This window comes from Malaclemys terrapin, chromosome 14, assembly GCF_027887155.1.
Source record: "Malaclemys terrapin pileata isolate rMalTer1 chromosome 14, rMalTer1.hap1, whole genome shotgun sequence".
In the NCBI taxonomy this organism is placed as follows: Eukaryota; Metazoa; Chordata; order Testudines; family Emydidae; genus Malaclemys; species Malaclemys terrapin.
Window position 1 is genome coordinate 25639612 of NC_071518.1, and position 21190 is coordinate 25660801.

The 21190-nt window shown below is 40.4% G+C and overlaps 1 protein-coding gene across 8 annotated transcripts in view; it reads right to left on the reverse strand.

Annotated features, from left to right (window-relative positions):
• Positions 1 to 21190, reverse strand: part of LOC128848991 (ATP-binding cassette sub-family C member 12-like) — a 108500-nt gene that overhangs the window by 55339 nt on the left and 31971 nt on the right. For all 8 annotated transcript variants that reach the window (XR_008447141.1, XR_008447142.1, XM_054049307.1 and 5 more), the window contains 5 exons: positions 18684 to 18832; positions 11879 to 11986; positions 8569 to 8844; positions 7725 to 7796; positions 4771 to 4895 (listed from right to left, as the gene is read on the reverse strand). Coding sequence is in view for 6 of the 8 variants with exons in the window: in XM_054049307.1 (XP_053905282.1) it covers positions 4771 to 4895; positions 7725 to 7796; positions 8569 to 8844; positions 11879 to 11986; positions 18684 to 18832 (730 nt within the window). In the remaining 2 variants the exon portion in view is untranslated. The remainder of the gene's footprint in view (positions 1 to 4770; positions 4896 to 7724; positions 7797 to 8568; positions 8845 to 11878; positions 11987 to 18683; positions 18833 to 21190) is intronic.

The window sequence follows — 21190 nt, forward strand, 5'->3', positions numbered from 1 at the left end:
ACACCACACGATCCATCGTCTACAGCTGAGCACTGAGGTACAACCGTATCTGCTCCAACCCCTCAGACAGAGACCAACACCTACAAGTCTTCACCAAGCATTCTCAAAACTACGATACCCAGACAAGGAAATAAGGAAACAAATCAACAGAGCCAGACGTGTACCCAGAAGACTCCTGCTACAAGACAAGCCCAAGAAAGAAACCAGTAGAACTCCACTGGCCATCACCTACAGTCCTCAGCTTAAACCTCTCCAACGCATCATCAGTGATCTACAACCCATCCTGGACAATGATCCCTCGCTTTCACAGACCTTGGGAAGCAGGCCAGTCCTCGCCCACAGACAACCTGCCAACCTTAAGCATATTCTCACCAGCAACCACACACCGCACCATAACAACTCTAACTCAGGAACCAATCCATGCAACAAACCTCGATGCCAACTCTGCCCACATATCTACACCAGCAACACCATCACAGGACCTAACCAGATCAGCTACAACATCACCGGTTCATTCACCTGCACGTCCACCAATGTTATATATGCCATCATGTGCCAGCAATGCCCCTCTGCTATGTACATTGGCCAAACTTTTCCTTAAAATTGTGGAGCTGATGGCCAAGTTTGATGCTGTACTCCAGGAGCATCTAAGGGTAGGTCTACACTTACCTCCGGGTCCGGCGGTAAGCAATCGATCTTCTGGGATTGATCCCGGAAGTGCTCGCTGTCGACGCCGGTACTCCAGCTCGGCGAGAGGAGTATGCGGCATCAACGGGGGAGCCTGCCTGCCGCGTCTGGACCCGCAGTAAGTTCGAACTAAGGTATTTCGAATTCAGCTATGTTAATAACGTAGCTGAATTTGCGTACCTTAGTTCAAAGTGGGAGGTTAGTGTGGACCAGGCCTCAGAAGAGTCACCACGCAAGAAATGTACACATGCCACTACCTTGGAAAAACAATTCAAAATGAGATCATACAGTTACTGGCAACAAAAGTCAAACAGAAGATTGTGGCAGATCTGAAGTCAGCAAGATATTACTCTGTTATTCTGGATTGCAACCCTGACATCAGCCATATGGAACAAATGACTTTAATGGTGCGTTTTGTAACAACAACAGAACCTAGTGAAAATGTCCCTGCAATGGTGACTGTCAGAGAGAATTTTCTAGAATTTATTGACATTGATGATACTACAAGGCTTCTTAAAAAGCTGGAAGATATGGGAATTGCAATAGCTGACATGAGAGGTCAGGGCTACGATAATGGTGCCAACATGAGAGGAAAAAAAAAGAGGAGTGGAGACATGGAGCCGAGAGTTAAACCCTTGAACTTTTTTTGTCCCATGCAGTTCTCATTCATTGAACTTGGTGGTGAGTGATGCAGTGTCAGCTTCTAGTGAGGCTGCTGAATTTTTTAATGTAATTCAATGCATTTATGTATTTTTCTCTGCATCAACTCATCGATGGCAAATTTTGAAGCAACATCTGGGAACATCCTCTCTGACACTGAAACCACTGAGTGCCACAGGATGGGAAAGTTGAGTGGAGGCAATAAAGCCTATCAAACACCAAATTGGGAAGATAGCATTATCCTCCAGAATGGCAACTATGGCAACATCTATGACAGGAACTGTTCATGGAAGAACAGTGGCAGAGGGAAATGGAATCACCAGAAACATACATAACTTCAAATTTCTTTGTGGCTTAGTGTTGGGGCATGACATACTGTTTGAAATAAATGTTGTAAGCAAGAGAGTCCAAGGTGTTGACCTTGATATATCTGGAGCAATGGAACAACGGGACAAAGCAAAGTCATACCTACAGTCTTACCGGTCAGATGAGGGATTCAAAACATTCTGAAGAGTGCACAGAAGTTGGCAGAGGAACTTCACACTGAAGCCTTTTTCCCACCCATTCAAGAATACAAGAGTCACCGAAGAAGAAGACATTTTGATTACGAGGCACAGGATAATCCCATAAAAGACCCCAAACAACAATTCAAAGTTGAATTCTTTAACCAGGTGCTAGATTGTGCAATACAGTCAGTTGAAGAATGTTTCATGCAGCTCAAGGAACACAGAAGTATATTTGGGATGTTCTATGATATTCCAAAACTCCTCACTATACCTGAAGAAGACCTACACCAGCAATGCAGGGCACTAGAGGCAGTGTTGACACATGATGACATGCGCGATATTGATGCGAGTGATTTAGGTGATGAACTAAAAGGCCTTTCAAGATACATTTCAGCAGGATTGACTCCAAAGGCTGTTCTGGAATGTATGTGCACAAATAAGATGACCACCCTCTTTCCAAATGCTTTTGTTGCTCTGCGCATACTTCTAACACTTCCTGTAACAGTTGCCAGTGGAGAACGCAGCTTCTCCAAGCTGAAGTTAATAAAAACACATCTACGCGCCACAATGACACAGGAGAGGCTGGTCGGCCTTGCAACCATCTCAGTAGAGCATGAGCTGGCCCAGACTGTGGACCTTCAGAAGCAGTTCAAATCTTTGCAACCAAGAAGGCACGGAAAGCACCACTTCAATTATTCAAACAGATAAAAATGCCAGTGTTTACTATGCAGACAAGAAAAGTTCCATTTGTTGTTCAGGCATTTGAAAGTTGTGTTACTTAAAATTTTTGAACAAGGCATTTTAAATTGTTAGTTCTCCTCTGTTGGGGTAGGTAGCAGAGCAGTACCATGAGAGGAGTAGAACAGGAAGAAGGCAGAATTGAGACTTTTCAAAGTTTTGGCCCAAGCGAGGGGGCATGGGGGCGTCATTTGAGCTCCCCTCCTCAGGTGCCAAAATGTTGTCGGTCGGCCCTGAAAAAAGAGGTGAAAGCTTGGCCTTGCCCATATCACGAGCTCATAGTGTAGGACCCAGTGGGTACTGGGGAATATGCTGCACTCACAGAAGGGTGTATTCCCCTTGCACATCAGAAGTGCTAGAAGGCATTTTACTTCACTAAGGCAGAATGTTTCCTAGTGCTTCCCCTGGAATGGTGCACCTCCCACTCATGCCGGGAAGAGCTGTGCCTTTAAGACACAAATGAGTCCTGAGGCCCAGATTTTTAAAGGTATTTAGGTATTGCTCTGCTCACCATTATGGGGTCTAAGTTCCATTTTCAAAAGTGTCTAGGCCAGGCATGATTTCAATGGAAGTTAGGCAGTTAGGTGCTTTTGAAAATCCTACTTGGCATCTATCTGCATCTTTAGGCACCTAAATACCATTAGGCACTTAGGAGCCTAAGTCCAATTGACTCTGTGAATAGAACTTAGTCATCTAAATCATTTAGGGCCTTGCAAGTTAGAGTGCAGCAGTGCCAAAATATCTTTTAAAATCTGGGCCTAAGTAACTAGATGAGCTTTACACCATGTCCTGAAGATAAACAGAATAATACTGACAGACCAATTGGTTGGTATCCCCTTAAATAGTTTGGGGGGGGCCTAGTGGACCTGCCTGTCTTCTACTGCAGGAGACACCTAACACATCAGCAGCATATATATGTACTAGGCCTTGCATGTTTGATTATAGGTAGTAAATATGGTTATATGGACCCCCCAGTCTGCCCTTGTGGTTTCCTCTTAGTCTTAATGTTGCGTAGAGAGCAGAGACTCAACACCAATAGAGAAAGTGAATTCCATACATTTCCTAGTTGTTTATAACTAATTAAAAAAAAACCCTTTTAAATAGTCTCACAAAACTAAATGCAATATACACTGACTGCACTGCATCAGTTAATAATATGAGAACTTATGAACTGCTGCTTTTGATTTCTGGGGATATTTCTATTATTTAGCTTATGGCAAATTTAACACACGTATTTTCTTCTGAGTTTTAGTCACAAGCTATTGAAGCTGAAATTTGAACACATGGTACATGACAACAGGAGTAAAGTGATGATTTAATCATCATTATAATGTGTGAATACCAGTCCTGAAAAATTAAAATATCCAGCAGTCTAGGTCAGCACAAAGAAAGTAATGGCCATTTATAGCCTAACATTAATTTAACGTAACTTTTTAAATAGTCCATTTGCCTTTTGAGTTATACAAATTAATTAAAATAACTGATTAGCCTGATCCTTCAATTGGCAATATCTGAAGTCCATATATGAGAGAGACCTGGAAGTTTTAGTTCTAAAGCTAACTGAGGCTGGGAGCATCAAAGAGGTGATACTATATATCTTCAAAAAGAACAGGAGTAGTTGTAGCACCTTAGAGACTAACAAATTTATTAGAGCATAAGCTTTCGTGGACTACGGCTGCTACTCTGAAAACTATATATCTTGTGACTGAGAATGTTGAATACATCTCGTCTCAGCAGTCACTGATGACTGGTTGTGGAGTTAATGTCTTGGAAGATAATATTTGGCATTGATGGTTGCAGCAGAGTACAAAGTTTCATTGGGTGTGGATAGGAGCATTGGAACTCAGAAGTGTGATACCCTGTGGTGTACTTATGCATGGGGCCATGATTAATTATAGGTGTTCTAGCGGAAATGAACCAGAATAAAGGCAATGGTGAAAGTCAAATAATACCCTCTCCTCCCCGTTAGTCATGGGATCAAATAGAGTGAGGGAAACCACATGTTCAGACTCTTTGGGCCCTAGTCACAAAAGGGAACATACAATAGAAGACGTGTGTGTTTGTGTGTGTGTGTGTGTGTGTGTGTGTGTGTACACGTATGTAAGCTCATCTGTCAAATATGGAAGCTTATACTTAGAGTAAATAAGTATTGGTAAGGTTTCAATATTTCAATAATTACCTTTCTTCATTGTATTCTTCTCCAAATAATATATTCTGCCTAACATTTCCATGAAATATCCATGCTTGTTGTGACACATAAGCTAATGTTCCATCAATACCTACTGTCCCATCATACAAGTACATCTGAAACAAATAGATTGTACAATTAAAAAAAAAATGTATAGAGGTCTTCTAATCATCATTATAACCTGACTCAAAATACTGTACAATCAGCAAGGATGGTCATTTTGCTAATGTGTTATGAGTGTAATTCTTCACTGTATAAATAACAGGTATCCAGAACATGACTTAAGAAGGACCCGCAGTTCTTTTGGCCATTCACCCAAAAGCTCTTGTAACCACTCCTCTATGGTGCCCTTTTTACCTCCCTGGTCCTTTTCAGGAATAGCTGAGAAGTGGAGGGCTAAGTGAGTGATAAAATAACTGCGAGTGGCCATAGTTACCATTGTGTGAATTGTTCTTGAACTTTGAGGAGTTTCTCTCCTGTGTAGGGCAGGGTTAGAATAAATGAGTAGATCTGGTCAGAAATTTTCCAACAGAACCCTTTTCCTGTGGAAAATGCTAATTTGTCAAAAACAGAATATTCCACAGTAACATGATTCCAACGAAATTTTGATGGAAACCAGGCAGATTTCCAATGGAAACTTTGATGGAAACCAGGCAGATTTCCAATGGAAACTTACCTGATTTCCTATCTCCCTGCCCAATTCCCAGGGTCCTCAGGATCCCAACTGGTGGGCTGCTGGGGAATCTAGGCTCCTCAATTAACCCTGATTCCTCAGCATCCTGCCAGGGCTTCCTTGGCCGACTGCCAAGTGAGCAACTGTGGAGCCTGGGAGCCCAGGGAACTTATTTTGTTTCAGGCATGTTTTGGGGCATCTGAAACTAAATATTGCAGATTTCCAGATCTGTGAAAAATTTCAAGTTTTTGGATTTTCATCCCAATCTGGGATGAAAATTTTTCCAAAACCTTGTAATTCTGTATGGAATTGAAAATCCATTCTGGCCAGCTGTATTGGTGAGAGTTAGTGAGTGCTTGTCACTTTTAAAAATCAGCCCATTTATTTGGGTGCCTAACTTTAGGTTCCTATATTTGCAAATCTTAGCCATAACATGAATTTCTTATTCTCATGTTGAGACCCCCACATCAGTCTTTCATCTTTTGAGGGTGGTTATTAATTTGCTCAGTTTCTCTTTTTTGGCCCTAAAGATCAAAAGAAAACTCTGATCCCAACACACATTTCTTAATGTCACATACCTAAAGGACAGGCAGTAGTTACGTTCAAATACATAACTGAATACTTCATCCAAAAGCAGCTTAAGAGAAACTCAGCCAACATAGTTTCAGAACCTAAGAGTCAGCGCCAGCCTTTTTCAAAATAGCTAACAAAACCAATGTACTAGATAGGGCTGTCAAGCAATTTAAAAAATCAATCGCAATCAATCAGATGATCAAAAAAATCAATTGCGCGATTAATCGCACAGTTAAACAATAATAGAATACCATTTATTTAAATATTTTTGGATGTATTAGTAAAATAGTATTTTTCAATTCACCTAATACAAGTACTGTAGTGCAATCTCTTTATCATTAAAGTTGAACTTACAAATGTAGAATTTTTATGTAAAAAAACCTGCATTCAAAAATAAAACAATGTAATATTTTAGAGCCTGCAAGTCCACTCAGTCCTACTTCTTGTTCAGCCAATCACTCAGACAAACAAGTTTGTTTACATTTGCAGGAGATAATGCTTCCTGTTTCTTGTTTACAATGTCACCTGAAAGTGAGAACAGGAGTTCGCATGGCACTGTTGTAGCCAGTTTCGCAAGATATTTACGTGCCAGATACACTAAAGATTCATATGTCCCTTCATGCTTCAACCAGCATTCCATGGGACATGGATGGTGGGTCGGATTCTGTAGTTTCTGCATTGGAGTGTTGCTCTTTTAAGACTTCTGAGAACATGCTCCACACCTCGTCCCTCTCAGATTTTGGAAGGCACTTTAGATTCTTAAACCTTGGATCAAGTGCTGTAATTATCTTTAGAAATCTCACATTGGTACCTCCTTTGTGTTTTGTCAAATCTGCAGTGCAAGTGTTCTTCATGTGCTGGGTCATCATTTGAGACTGCTATAACATGAAATCTATGGCAGAATGCAGGTAAAACAGAGCAGGGGACATACAATTCTCCCCAAGGAGTTCAGTCACAAATTTAATTAACACATTATTTTTTTAACGCGTGTCATCAGCATGGGTGCATGTCCTCTGGAATGGTGGCAAAAGTATGAAGGGGTATATGAATGTTTAACATATCTGGCATGTAAATACCTTGCAATGCCAGCTACAAAAGTGCCATGAAAATGTTCTGACTTTCGGATGGCATTGTAAATAAGAAGAGGGCAGCATTATCTCCTGTAAATGTAAACTAACTTGTTTTTCTTAGCGATTGGCTGAACAAGACGTAGGACTGAGTGGATTTGTAAGCTCCAAAATTTTACATTGTTTTGTTTTTGAGTGCAGTTATGTAACAAAAAAATCTACATTTGTAAATTGTACTTTCATGACAGAGATTGCACTATAGTACTTGTATGAGGTGAATTACAAAATACTATTTCTTTCGTTTATCATTTTTACAGTGGAAATATTTGTAATAAAAAATAATATACACTTTGATTTCAGTTACAACACAGAAAACAATATATATGAAAATGTAGAAAAACATCCAAAATATTATATACATTTCAATTGGTATTCTATTGTTTAACAGTGCAATTAAAACTGCGATTAATCGTGAATAATTTTTTTGAGTTAATCACATGAGCTAACTGTGAGTAATTGACAGCCCCAGTACTAGAACAAACAGTACCAAAACATTCAATTAAATATGTATTTCTCATGCAAAAGGAAAATAAAAAATAATTATGGAAGTTATTCTACAGTGATTAGCGTACCTGTCCTAGAATAGCTGATATGACTGAGCTCTTTCCGCTTCCAACATTTCCACAAATTCCCAAGATCTTTCCCTACAAAGAGACATATTTTGCAGATAGTTGATCTATATTTGTAAAGAGAGAAATTTCTCATGTCACGTTGCCTACTGTTCTGCGATCATGCCACAGATATTTCATGTCCTGTCACACCTGCCAATTCAGGAAAGCATCCTTATTCAGGAAGACCTCCTAAGCATTTAATTTTAAGCATGTAGATAAAGTGCTTTCCTGTATCAGTGCCATAATGCATATTTTACCCCCAAGAAGACAAAGTTAAAGGTGTTGTATTTGGATTGATAGGAGCCTATATAAGTGGTATTTTAAATAATGCAGTGATGTAATTTTTTTTAAAATTTGTTTTTACTGTGTACAGTGCTGTAGCCTTTTCATTAATGTAAGGAATTTACAAAAAACTTCTCTATTCTGGTGACTGGTGGATAAATGAAGGCTTGAATATGCAATTTATTTATAAAAATCAGTAATTGTTTGGTATTGAGATATGCACTTTATAGACCATATTCTGTGTTTATATCTAGAACAATAGAATACTGATCCATGACTGTGACTCCTAGGCACTACTGCAGTACAAATAATAATTTATTCGTGGGCTAATGGGTGCTTTAGAAAGCCTGTGCTGGGCAAGGAAAGGTATGTGTCTGGGGAAAGAAGGAGAATTGAAATCTTTGTTCCTTAGCTCAGTAGGGCAGTGCAAGGCAGAGATAGCAAGGGAACCAGGGCACCCAAATCCTTGCAGGCAGATTGTAAAAAATATTCTTTTTAGAAAGAATATTTAAGACAAACTTACCTTCTTCACAGTAAAGCTTAAGTTGTATAAAGCAATTGCTGCACTACCCTCTTTTCCTGTTTCTCTGATTGATGTCTCAGAGTGAGGAAGGACAGGCTCTGGTTTTGGTTGGTATTTATAAGCACTCTTCCCATTCATACTGTTTTCATTATTGTTCTTTCTGCTGTGTTCATTCAGACGTTCCCAAGACAGTGTAGCATTTTCCATTACCACAGCATTTTCTGAATTTTTCAGTTGCTTTACATAATCAGGAGGAATTTCAGTTAGGAGAATTTTCTAAAATAAGAGAGATAAAATTAAGAATGCCATTTATTTATCAAAGTATGAAAAGTGAAAAAATATTATTATTTTTTTATTAATCCAGCATAGAGCTGACTGCTAATAACATGTTGATGAAATGTGGTGAAATTTGGGCAAACTATTTAGTATAGAAGCAGAATCAGTGCAAAAAAGCAGTGGGAAGCAGATTCAGTGCAAATATTGCTTTAGAAATACTGCAAAAAATATTCTTAAGAGATTTTCACTCTTAGGGATTCAAGAATTTGGATAAACATTTGAGCTTTTGTGCGCTGATCCTCTGAACCATTTGCGGTTCACCATGAACAAATAATTTGTTTAGTTACAGTAAAAGTCCACTGACTAGTTCTAATACAAAGAGAAGCATCATGTAAATCCTTTGGCATGTGGGAGGCCCAATTGTTTTCAGAATCAGGACCTTAGAGACCTATTTGCTACATAACATTTCTTGAGATTTGTTTTATATATATATATACATACAATATTTTTTTAGAAATATCTGCTGCTGTTTCAGTATCTCCATTCAGTGAATGGGGTTAATTTCTCTTTCACTGAGGGCAGGCATTTCTATGATAGCCACATTACGTGAAACAAAGTAGAACTAATCCAATCAGTTGTCCCATAAGAAGGCACTGGAAATCAGAAAATTTCAGAGCTTGTATAAGGTAATATTTTTTAAATATATATATTATATGTAAAAAATAAGGGCTGGTTTAAATCACACTGTTGAACAATAGAATACCAATTGAAATTTGTTAAATATTTTGGATGTTTTTCTACATTTTCATATATATTGTATTCTGTGGTGTCACTGAAATCAAAGTGTATATTTTTATTACAAATATTTCCACTGTAAAAATGATAAACAAAATAAATAGTATTTTGCAATTCACCTCATACAAGTACTGTAGTGCAATCTCTTTGTCATGAAAGTGAAACTTAGAAATGTAGATTTTTTTCATAACTGCACTCAAAAACAAAACAATGTAAAACTTCAGAGCCAATAAGTCCACTCAGTCCTATTACTTGTTCAGCCAATTGCTAAGACAAACAAGTTAATTTACATTTACAGGCGATAATGCTGCTCTCTTCTTATTTACAATGTCACAGAAAGTCAGAACAGGCATTTTCATGGTACTTTTACAGCTGGCATTGCAAGGTATTTACATGCCAGATATGCTAAACATTCGTATGCCCTTTCATGCTTTGGCCACCATCCCAGAAGACATGCAGCCACGCTGATGACGCTCGTTAGAAAAATAATGCATTAATTAAATTTGTGACTGAACTCCTTGGGGGAGAATTATATGTCCCCTGCTGTTTTACCCGCATTCTGCCATAGATTTCATGTTATAGCAGTCTCAAATGATGACCCAGCACATGTTGTTCATTTTAAGAACACTTGCACTGCAGATTTGACAAAATGCAAAGGAGGTACCAATGTGAGATTTCTAAAGATAGCTATAGCACTTGACCCAAGGTTTAAGAATCTAAAGTGCCTTCCAAAATCTGAGAGGGACGAGGTGTGAAGCATGCTTTCAGAAGTCTTAAAAGAGCCACACTCCAATGTAGAAACTACAGAACCCGACCCACCAAAAAAGAAAATCAACCTTCTGCTGGAGGCATTTGTCTGATATAATGAAAATGAACGTGCATCTGTCCAAACTCTTTTTGATCGTTATTAAGCAGAACCCGTCATCAGCATGGACACATGTCCCATGGAATGCTGTTTGAAGCATGACGGGACATATGAATCTTTAGTGCATCTGGCACTTAAATATCTTGTGACGCCGGCTACAACAGTGCCATGAGAATGCCTATTCTCACTTTCAGGTGAACAAAAAGCGGGCAGCATTATCTCCTGCAAATGTAAACACACGTGTTTGTCTGAGTGATTGGCTGAACAAAAAGTAGGACTGAGTAGACTTGCAGATCTAAAATTTTACATTGTTTTATTTTTGAATGCAGTTTTTTCCCCATAATTCTATATTTTTAAGTTCAACTTTCATGATAAAGAGATTGCACTACTGTACTTGTATTACGTGAATTGAAAAATACTATTTCTTTTGTTTTTTTACATTGCAAATACTTGTAATCAAAAATAAACAATCTGAGCACTGTACACTTTGTATTCTGTGTTGTAATTGAAATCAATATATTTGAAAATGTAGAAAACATCCAAACTATTTAAATAAATGATATTCCATTCTTGTTTAACAGTGCGATTAATTGCGATTAAATTTTTAATCGCTCGACAGCCCATTCTTTATATATATATAAACATATTGGTTCACTTAACAGTTGGTTCAACAATAACTTTTAGGTTAGCTCCCATTTTTTTAAAATAATTTAAGAACTCACTATTTCCAGTGCACTCTAACAGGAAACAGATTCTTTTAATCTTTCTTCTTTTCTCTTGCTTCATTATATTTTTGTTTGTACAGCACCTAGCAAAATAGTGCCCTGGTCCTGGTTGAGGTCTCTTAGGTGCAGCCGCAATACTAATAATAATAACAGAGGAAGAAGGAAGTGGTGGCTTATTTGATGGATAATTATTCTGTTTTTAATTCTACTTTTGAGATACACATTTTTAGTTTTCTCTTTAGAATTAGGTATGTAGCTTAGTATAGTTTTCTTTTATTTACTAACTAAAGCCTGTTATAATGCCTGAAATCACTGAAGTCAATGGGAGTCTTTCCATTGCTCTGAACAAGAAGTAAAAATATAATCTACATTAAGGGATTGTCTGCACTGAGAAATTAATTCCGTTAATGTGAATTAAAACAGAAAAGCTATTTCTGATTAACTTCTTGTGTGGATGCTCTGATTTAAGAAGATTCTTATTCTGGCCAACTTTAACCACTTTGGAAGTGGATTAAGCTAATTTAGAATAAGGTATGTACATATAGGGAGTTAATTAGGAATAATTATTCCAGAATAACTCCCTATATAGGTAAGCCCTTGTTTGCACTTATCTAGAAAATTCCCCAAATATTTTAAAACTCTGCTTTACCTTCAATCTTGTTAGGGAAACTTTAGCTTCTGCTGCTGCTTTCACTGAGAAAGGTAAGATAGCAATTGAAAACTTCATTACATTAAACATGGCAATCACACTAAATGCCTGCAAAAGAAAAAGGAAAAGGGCTTTTACTATTTTAGTGCCGACCATTTTTTTGCATTAAAATTCTAAATATATTATTTTTGTATTATATTTTAAAGAGTAGGAAAAAATATATCTATATGCTTTTAATTTGTGTGGTTTTCATTTTCATAATTGCACCGTGAGTGGCTAAAACACAATGCAACTCCTTCCATTTTTCAAGTCATTATGAATATGCAAAATGTCATTGCTCCCAATTTATAGCTTTCTAGAACATCACTTCGAGAATTCTTCCTTGGTCTTCTACCACTGATTTCAGTGAAATTAGGTGAGGGAGGAATTTGGCCTTTTAACAATAAATCTCTGAACCCTTCCTGCAAACCAACTTTCAATCCATCTTGCTATGTTAGCAATGAAGCTTACATTTTTGTATCTTGTCTAGAAGCTTCCTAGGTGATACCTTATCAAAGACTTCACTGAAATCCAAGTAACTCACATACACTGCCCTGCCTTCCTACATATGCTTTGTCACTTCTTTAAAGAAATCAGTCAGGCTTATTCTTAGTGAACACATGTTGGCAAGTGCCTAACTCCTGTTATATACTTATAAGTGAAACATTTCATTTCATCCCTAATACATGAACCCAGTATTTTCATAAGACATAAATAAGATTACTGATTTGTAATTAAGGGGCCTCTAGCTTACTATGCATTTTAAAAATTGGTATTACATCCACTGTCTTTGTGCATTTTCTGTTTATGCAGTTACGTGCAAAATAAAAAGATGCTAACGTTTTTGCTTGTTCCTTGCTTAATTCCAAGAGTTGCCTAGGGAGCTGGGCAAGCCAAGAAAGCAACTGCCTGGGGAGTCAGAGAACTGGGAGAGTCTGTACTGGCAGGAAACTAGGCAGGCAGACTTTGACAGAATCAACATGTTCCTACATAATGTTTCAGTTCTCTTGAATCAGCATTTTCTAATAGAATATTGTTCTGTTGGAAAATTTTCAACCAATTCTAGTGGGCAGTGCAAGAAACTAGTCACAGTTGCAACCCCTGCACAAGCTTTACAGGCACCCCCAGGCTTCCCAGAGAAGCTGATACAGATGCTCTCTCACATGGTGACATGGTTCACAAGACTCATCTCAGGAGATTTCAACATCCACAAGGGCAAGGACTCTGATATAATACCTCACAACCTTCATCATTGTTTTCTCATAGGGAATCTTTGGACTCCCACACATAAAGCATAAAATATGAAAGTACTATACACAAATATACAAGAAACATAACTGGAATAAACAACTGTTACAAAATGCATCAGCAGATCTGTTTAGCAAAATGGGTTGCTGTGAAATACATCCCCTTTGTGCAATACTCTGCACCAGCTCCACAGTTCAAGGTTTCTAACCTGAAATTCAAAGCTTTCCATGGAACTGGCCCTGTCTACTTGAGAGATCACTTCCATGGCCATGACTTCCCATGACAACTGTGTCTCACTGGAGCAATGAAATGATCAAACAACATGGGAGGCCAAACTTTACAGGAGCTAGACCAAGACAATGGAACTCGCTACCAGAAGTCAGAATGACAACTAATCTCACCATGTTTACAATGAAATCCAATGTTCATCCCTTCTGCTTAGCTTTACCCCCGTTTGCTCAGTAAACACATAAACCCTATCAACTATTCAAGTTATATCTCCTACGGGCTGGGGAGAAAGAGAGAGACCACACTATTATTTCTATTTTCCAATAGAGGAGGTGTTCGGATACTGGTATGCTGGGGGACATATAAGCATATAGATTCATTAGATGAAATCCTGGCTCCATTTAAGTGAATGGCAAAACTGTGATAGTATATCAGAAGCTATATTCTCTTTTATCAGCATTACATGGAATCTTTCCCCCTGCTTTTTGCTGTTTCTTTGACTTTCCTTTTGTACATCCTCACTCATTTTGTAGTCAAGTGTTTTTGCCAATAACCCCCCTACATGTCAGGCTGTTTATTTTTTTAAACAAAATTTCCTCCTTTGCTTGTATGTTTACTCTTCCTGCCCTCCGTCTTTTCCCTGGCTACTGCTTTCTAAAGGGGAATGCATCTTGCTGTTCACCAGACTGAATTTTGCATTAATCTGCATTGAGTTCTGTGTGGAAGGAGTGGGTAGTAAATGATCCCAAATGTCTAGTTAGTTTCTTACTATTTAAGAAAATACTTTAAAGCATTTAAAAGACCATATATCTTCTTTTAGAAGCTTCCCTAATTAATAACCAATTTAATTTATTAACTTTATCTTTACCATGCAGTGTTTAATAGAAGCTACCCTTGTTTACTAGCCAAATACAGGGGCAGCGAGTTGTATTGGCCCATGGTGCCCATGCTCCAGGAATATTCAGGGCCTGGGGGCCCAGCTCCACCAATGTTTGGGGCCAGGTCTCTCCTCGGCCCTGCTTGCCGTCCCCACGCACCTGCCCTGGAGCATCTCCTGGCCCCGCCTGCTATCCCCAGGCGATTTAAAAGGGCCTGCAGGCTCCCAGCTGCTGCCACCACCACCAGCAGCGCAGTGGGACTAAGCAGCTTCCTGCCTGGCCTCACTCCGTGCCACTCCCAGAAGCGGCCAGCACGTTCCTGCAGCCCCACACTGCCCCCGCCCCAAGCGCGGACTCCGCATCTCCCGTTGGCCAGGAACTGCGGCCAACAGGAGCTGCAAGGGTGGTGCTTGCGGGCAGCGGTGTGTGGAGACCCCCTGGCTCCCCAGCCTAGGAGCTGCTGCCAAAGGGGTGTGCAGGTCGCTTTCAGGAGCCACCCAAGGTAAACGCCAACTCCTCACCCTCTCCCGCACCCCAACCCCCACTGCCCCAGCCCAGAGCCCGCACCCCTCCTGTCAGGACTGAGATTCCCACTTTGAACTTTAGGGTACAAATGTAGGGGCCTGCGTAGTGGCTGGAGAGGGGCTTTAACCTGGTCTTGGGGCTTTCCCACTCGTTGGCACACCTCACAAGACCGGACATAATTAGCAACGTCCTTGCCCATTCCCTCCCAGTGGAAGGACTTCCCCAACCGGTTCTTGGTTCTGTTTATCCCAGAATGGCCACTGGGATGATCATGGGCTAAACTCAAGAGCTTTACCCGATACTTAGTGGGAACTACCAACTGTTTTTGAGGATGCCAGTTTTCCTGGTGCCCACCAGAAAGAGTTTCCTTGTATAAAAGTCCTTGTTCTACAACAAACCGGGATCGGTTAGAAGAGCTGAGAGGCGGTGGGGTGCTCCGCGCCGCCGCCCAAGCTTTCTGAAGGCTGTTATCTGCTTCCTGCTCGACCTGGAACTGTTCCCTTGATGCTGGAGACATCAGTTCCTCCCTGGACTGTGGACTGGGGCTTGGTCCCTCTGGAAGCGATGCAGGTGCTGGGGCTGTTTCCATTGACTGTGAACCGCTGTCCGCTGGTGCACTATGTGGTATCTCAGGCTCTGGCTGAGCCTCTTGGGTAGGGTTATCTGCTGCTTCTGCCAGTTCAGGCTCGCTGGTGCCCTCTGGCATTGGAGTTGTAGATGGGTTTGCAAGCGCTGGACTCAGGGCTGGCAATGGTTTTGGTGCTGGTTGCGTTGCCAGTTCCGGTTCTGGGACTGGCTTTGGCTGGGTCTCTGGGATTGGATCCACTACGGCTGTTGCAGTCGTTGGCAGAGGATCCAGTTCCTCCACCTTTGTCTGGGTCTCCGGTAACACAGACGGGGCCCTGGTGGACGGCTCAGGAACAGGGATGGGGGTGAAAGCTTGCTTAGCCTGGCTGCGGGTGACTATTCCCACCCTCTTGGCTACCTTCACATGGTTGGCCAAATCTTCCCCCAGCAGCATGGGAATGGGATAATTGTTATAGACTGCAAAAGTCCACATTCCTGACCAGCCCTTGTACTGGACATGCAACGTGGCTGTAGGCAAGGTTACAGATTGTGACACGAAGGGTTGAATTGTTACTGTAGCCTCTGGGTTGATGAGTTTGGGGTCCACTAGGGATTGGTGGATAGTTGACACTTGAGCCCCAGTGTCCCTCCAGGCGGTAACCTTCTTTCCGCCCACTCTCAAGGTTTCCCTTCGCTCCGAGGGTATGAGAGAGGCATTTGGGTTTGGGGATCTTTGGTGTGATTGGGGTGTAATGAACTGTAATCGGTTGGGGTTTTTGGGGCAGTGAGCCTTTATATGTCCCAGTTTATTACATTTAAAACATCGCCCTGCTAAGGTATCACCGGGGCGATGTTGGTTGGTGGAGACTGGTGTGGTGGGGTGAGAAGGCGTCTGGGGTTTCCCTTGGGATGTGGGTGGGGCCTTGGGTTGTCCCCGGTGGTAAGGTTTTGTTTCGGCTTGCCCCTTCTGATATTTGCTCCAACTGCTACTAGTTTTTTTCTTTTCTGCCACCTCCACCCATTGGGCTCCAATCTCCCCCGCCTCAGTTACAGTTTTGGGCTTCCTATCTAGGATGTACCTTTCTATTTCCTCAGGAACACCCTCTAAAAACTGCTCCATTTTTACTAGGGAAAGCAGATCTTCCAGAGATTTAACATTTGCTCCTGATACCCAGGCATCACAATTTTTGTTAATGTGGTAGGCATGACGGGTAAATGACACATCCGGTTTCCACTTTAGGGCTCTGAACCGCCGACGGGCATGCTCGGGTGTTAGCCCCATTCTGAGTCTGGCCTTGTTTTTAAAAAGTTCATAACTGTTCATGTGTTCCTTAGGCATTTCAGCCGCCACCTCTGCTAAGGGTCCACTGAGCTGCGGCCTCAGCTCTACCATGTACTGGTCTGTAGCGATGCTGTATCCAAGGCAGGCCCTTTCAAAATTTTTTAAGAAGGCCTCAGTATCATCGCCTGCCTTGTAGGTGGGGAATTTCCTGGGATGGGAAGTGGTACCTGGAGGGGGGTTGTTAGCATTGGCTGGTGCATCCTGCTTAGCCTTTGCTACTTCCAGTTCATGCTTCCTTTCTTTTTTTCTTTTCTCCATCTCTTTTTTTTTTATCTTCATTTTTTTTTTTCCAGCTCCATCTCTCTCTTGTGGGCCTCCTCTTTGGCTTTTTTTTCTCTTTCTTTCTGCTCTGTCTCGAGTTTTGTTAATTGAAGCAGTCTCTGATGTTTTTTTTCATTTTTTTCTGCTTCTAGTTTGGCCAGTTCTATTTTGTTAGCTACTTCTTTGGTAGTCATTTTCCTGTTTTTTTGTGCTGGGTAACCCCCTTTGCAGTTGACAAACTGGGAAGCTCTCAGCTCTGGCTGCTGCAGAGTTAACAGTAACTTTCTAACTAGCTACTCCCGAGGATGTAAAAAGAAAAAAAAAAAAAAAAAAATTCAGCTTGTAAATACCTTTTACCAGTCATTTGCTAATTGAACCCTTCTCTTAACAAAGGACCTGTAAAAAAAACTTAACACCTCTGCCTTCAGGCAAGGAGAGATAAGATATGCATCTATCTACTTCCAGCTCGGCTTTCCAAGCAGCTAGAAGGAAAAAAAAATCTCACTGGCTTTTGGGTTTAAAATGATCCCACCTCTGCCACCATGTCAGGACTGAGATTCCCACTTTGAACTTTAGGGTACAAATGTAGGGGCCTGCGTGAAAAACTTCTAAGCTTAACTACCAGCTTAGCTCTGGTTTGGCTGCCACCATCAATAGATTCCCTCCCTGGGAAGCCTTGAAAAACCCTCACCAAATCCCTGGTGAAAACAAATCCAAAACCCCTTGGATCTTAAAACAAGGAGAAATTAACCATTCCCCTCCTTTCTCCCACCAACTCCTGGTGAATCAGTTCCAACCCCCCCCCTGGGATCTACAACAGGGAGAAATTAACCATCCCCCCTCCTTCCTCCCACCAACTCCTGGTGAATCAAGATCCAAAACCCCTTTGGATCTAAAACAAGGAAAAATCAATCAGGTTCTTAAAAAGAAGGTTTTTAATTAAAGAAAAAGGTAAAAATCATCTCTGTAAAATTAGTATGGAAATTAACCTTACAGGGTAATCAAACTTAAAGAGCTCAGAGGACTTCCCTCTAGTCTCAGGTTCAAAGTACAGCAAACAAAGATAAACACTCTAGTAAAAGGTACATTTACAAGTTGAGAAAAACAAAGGAAAACTAACACGCCTTGCCTGGCTATTTACTTACAAGTTTGAAATAGGAGAGGCTTGTTTAGAAAGATGTGGAGAACCTGGATTGATGTCTGGTCCCTCTCAGTCCCCGAGAACGAACACACTCCCAAACAAAGAACACAAACAAAAACCTTCCCCCCCCAAGATTTGAAAGTATCTTGTCCCCTTATTGGTTCTTTAGGTCAGATGCCAGCCAGGTTACCTGAGCTTCTTAACCCTTTACAGGGAAAAGGATTTTGGAGTCTTTGGCCAGGAGGGATTTATAGTACTGTACACAGGACAGCTATTACCCTTCCCTTTATAGTTATGACACCTCCCACCCCCAAACTTCCTCCCTGAGCCTTAGGCAGGTGCGTGTGCGGGGGGGAGGCAGAATTTGGACCCATTCTGAGTACCACCAAAAATTATACAAACCTGGCCATATATATCTGTACAGGAAAGCTATGTTAATTTTGGAGCTGCCATTCATTAAAAATCCTAGGGGAAAGTAAGTAAATTTAAGAGGATCCAGATCTACTCTACAAAGATATACAGTACTATAAGGGAACAAGGACTTTGGGGGGAAAAATATATAAAAAAAAGTCATACAACTGATGCAGTTAGTTCTTGCTTTAAAAGGGTGTGTAAAACAAATGTCATGACAGTAGCCAGTGTTGATACAATAGGTGTCAGAGCAGAGTTTACACTTTGTACATATCCAGCTTTTTCCAGTATTTTCCTTTCCACATTTCTTATACCTGTGAAATATAAGAAATGTAAAATATTGTAATGTAAAAAAAAATGTAAAGCAAAGCTAACATTTTCAAGAGAAGACTATTCTAAACAGCAAAGGCCTTCCTTATACTAAGCCTGGATTTGGGAGACATTGATATCAATTGAATTGCATGCACCAAAGGTAAATTTATGGCCCTACATTTGATAGCATTAAGGTGGTAACACAAAAGCTATTTAAACATTGTTCCCTTTAAACAAACAAACAAAAATCTTATGATTAAGCAAAAGCCTAAATGACTACCTTACATATATACTTTTAGATTTGGAAGAAATTGATTTTGATTTTTTTTTAAATAACTTCAATAGATAATACCAGTTTTTTTTTTTTTTTTAAATTCTATTGGTTTAAATTTTCACAGTTGTGTAAAATTATGTGTTTAAGCATTCTTTTATTTGTAATCAAGTTTAAATTTTCACTGGTGCAGAAAACTGGGAGGGATGTCAAACAATAATTAATGACAGATGTTGAGCTTCAAAAAGTTAAAGCTTTAAATTTAAATTAAATTAAATTAAATTTCAGTTACTGTTGATGGAAATATTTTTGTTGGTTTGTGGGTATATAGTAAAATTAACATTTCCCGATAAAAGACTATATATTTTTGCCCTTTAAAAGCATTAAATGATGGATAATCAGTAAACAGACTCAAATGTTTGCACTTAGGTTCAGTTAAACATTGATTTTAGAGCGCTCTCTTTTCATTACCATGTTTACCTTCTTAAATCTGTATTTTTGTATAAATATTTTATTTCCATATTTACTCCAGAATCTGGAGGAAGTCTTTACAAGGGCTACATTTAAGATAGCATGGGTTGTGATGAACAAGACGATGGGCTTGCTTTGTACAGGTTCTGAACCCCAGTTTTGCTTTGAGTTTTGGGTTTGTGTGAAAATGCAAACTCAAAGTGGAAAAGGGAAGGGAAAACACAAAAAATGTCTCTTGGTGAGTTGCACTAAAATTGATCAAAGCACCTCCACTTCAGTAACCCTTTCACCCCAGTAAGCCTGGCCCTCTCTTCAGTGGCCTGGAATCCATCCACTCCCTTCCAAAGTTATCCCGTCACTTACCTTTTGCAGCCTTGAGGGAGAGCCACCTCACTTACTCCCTCTTATGTGAAGCCTTTAGGGGGCTGCTTTTCTTCCCACCAGAGTAAGGATCTTCATGGACAGTGGGAAGACTGTTTCCTTTGTCCCCTTCTCCATATCTCACTTGGTCCCAAAGTTCTATTTTTGTGTCCCATTTAATCTCTATGTACCACCCGTTCAAAGGTTAGGAGCCCTCTTATAAGAGCAGCACCTCAGTTTACTGCTGCCCTTCTAAGATTATTTCTGGAGGACTGACTCACTTAATGTTCCTCTCTTGACCACCCATAGGAGTGTAACTCCTTGGTGGTATACCCTGCAGCTGTCCCATCTGGTCTAGGATTTCCCCCTGTTCAGTCTATCCTGGCTGCTTCTGACCATTTCCCCCCACAGGCTTCCATTTGGTCTCACCCATATGCAGAGACTCATCACATATCTTTCCCTCATCCTCCTTTGACCATATGCACAGCTCTTCTGGCCTCCAGTGCTCTGATTTCCCTGTCTGATTCCCTGGCCAGGATCATGGAAATTCAGGCTTTAGGCTCTAAGATAAGGGATTTGTGAGGTGGGGCTGCCTGGAGAAAGGGAAATATTGTAATACAGGATGCAACATTCCAGGGGCATTGCCACCATAGCAGGCAAAGACAAACTATCTCCTGTTGAGAGATGCCACCCCATATGCACTCTTTAATTGTTACCCTTTCTATTGCCAAATCACAATGTTTCTTATTTGCTGCCCTTTATCCCTATAGCTCTCCCGACATTCCTGCTTTCCAGCTTTTGGTCTCCCATTGAATAGTTTTGGGTCATTTTTACCTAAATATATTAGCTGAATTTCTTCTTCTTATTTTCTGCCATATTGCTACCTCTGTATTATTACTGTGTTCTGACCACCTCCTGATTTAGTGTCAGCCAGTTTGATCAATGTGTTATTTACTTCCACTTCCACATCATGAATGAAGAGATTAAATAGGACAAATCTTAAAATCTCCCCCCCGCCCAATTTAATGCTGTTTTACCATTCCACTTTGTTTATGGCACTTCAGTTTCCAATCTAGGTAAGTGTTCGCATCCAGGCCAATACAAATTAATCTCATGATCAACATTTCATGAGTCATCCTATTAAATCCTATATTGCATTTGCTACCTTCCTTTATTAGGGGCCCAATCCTGAGAGGTACTAACTGCTCTTCAACTCCCACTTATGATGGGAGTTGAGGGCATACAGCAACCTTTTGGG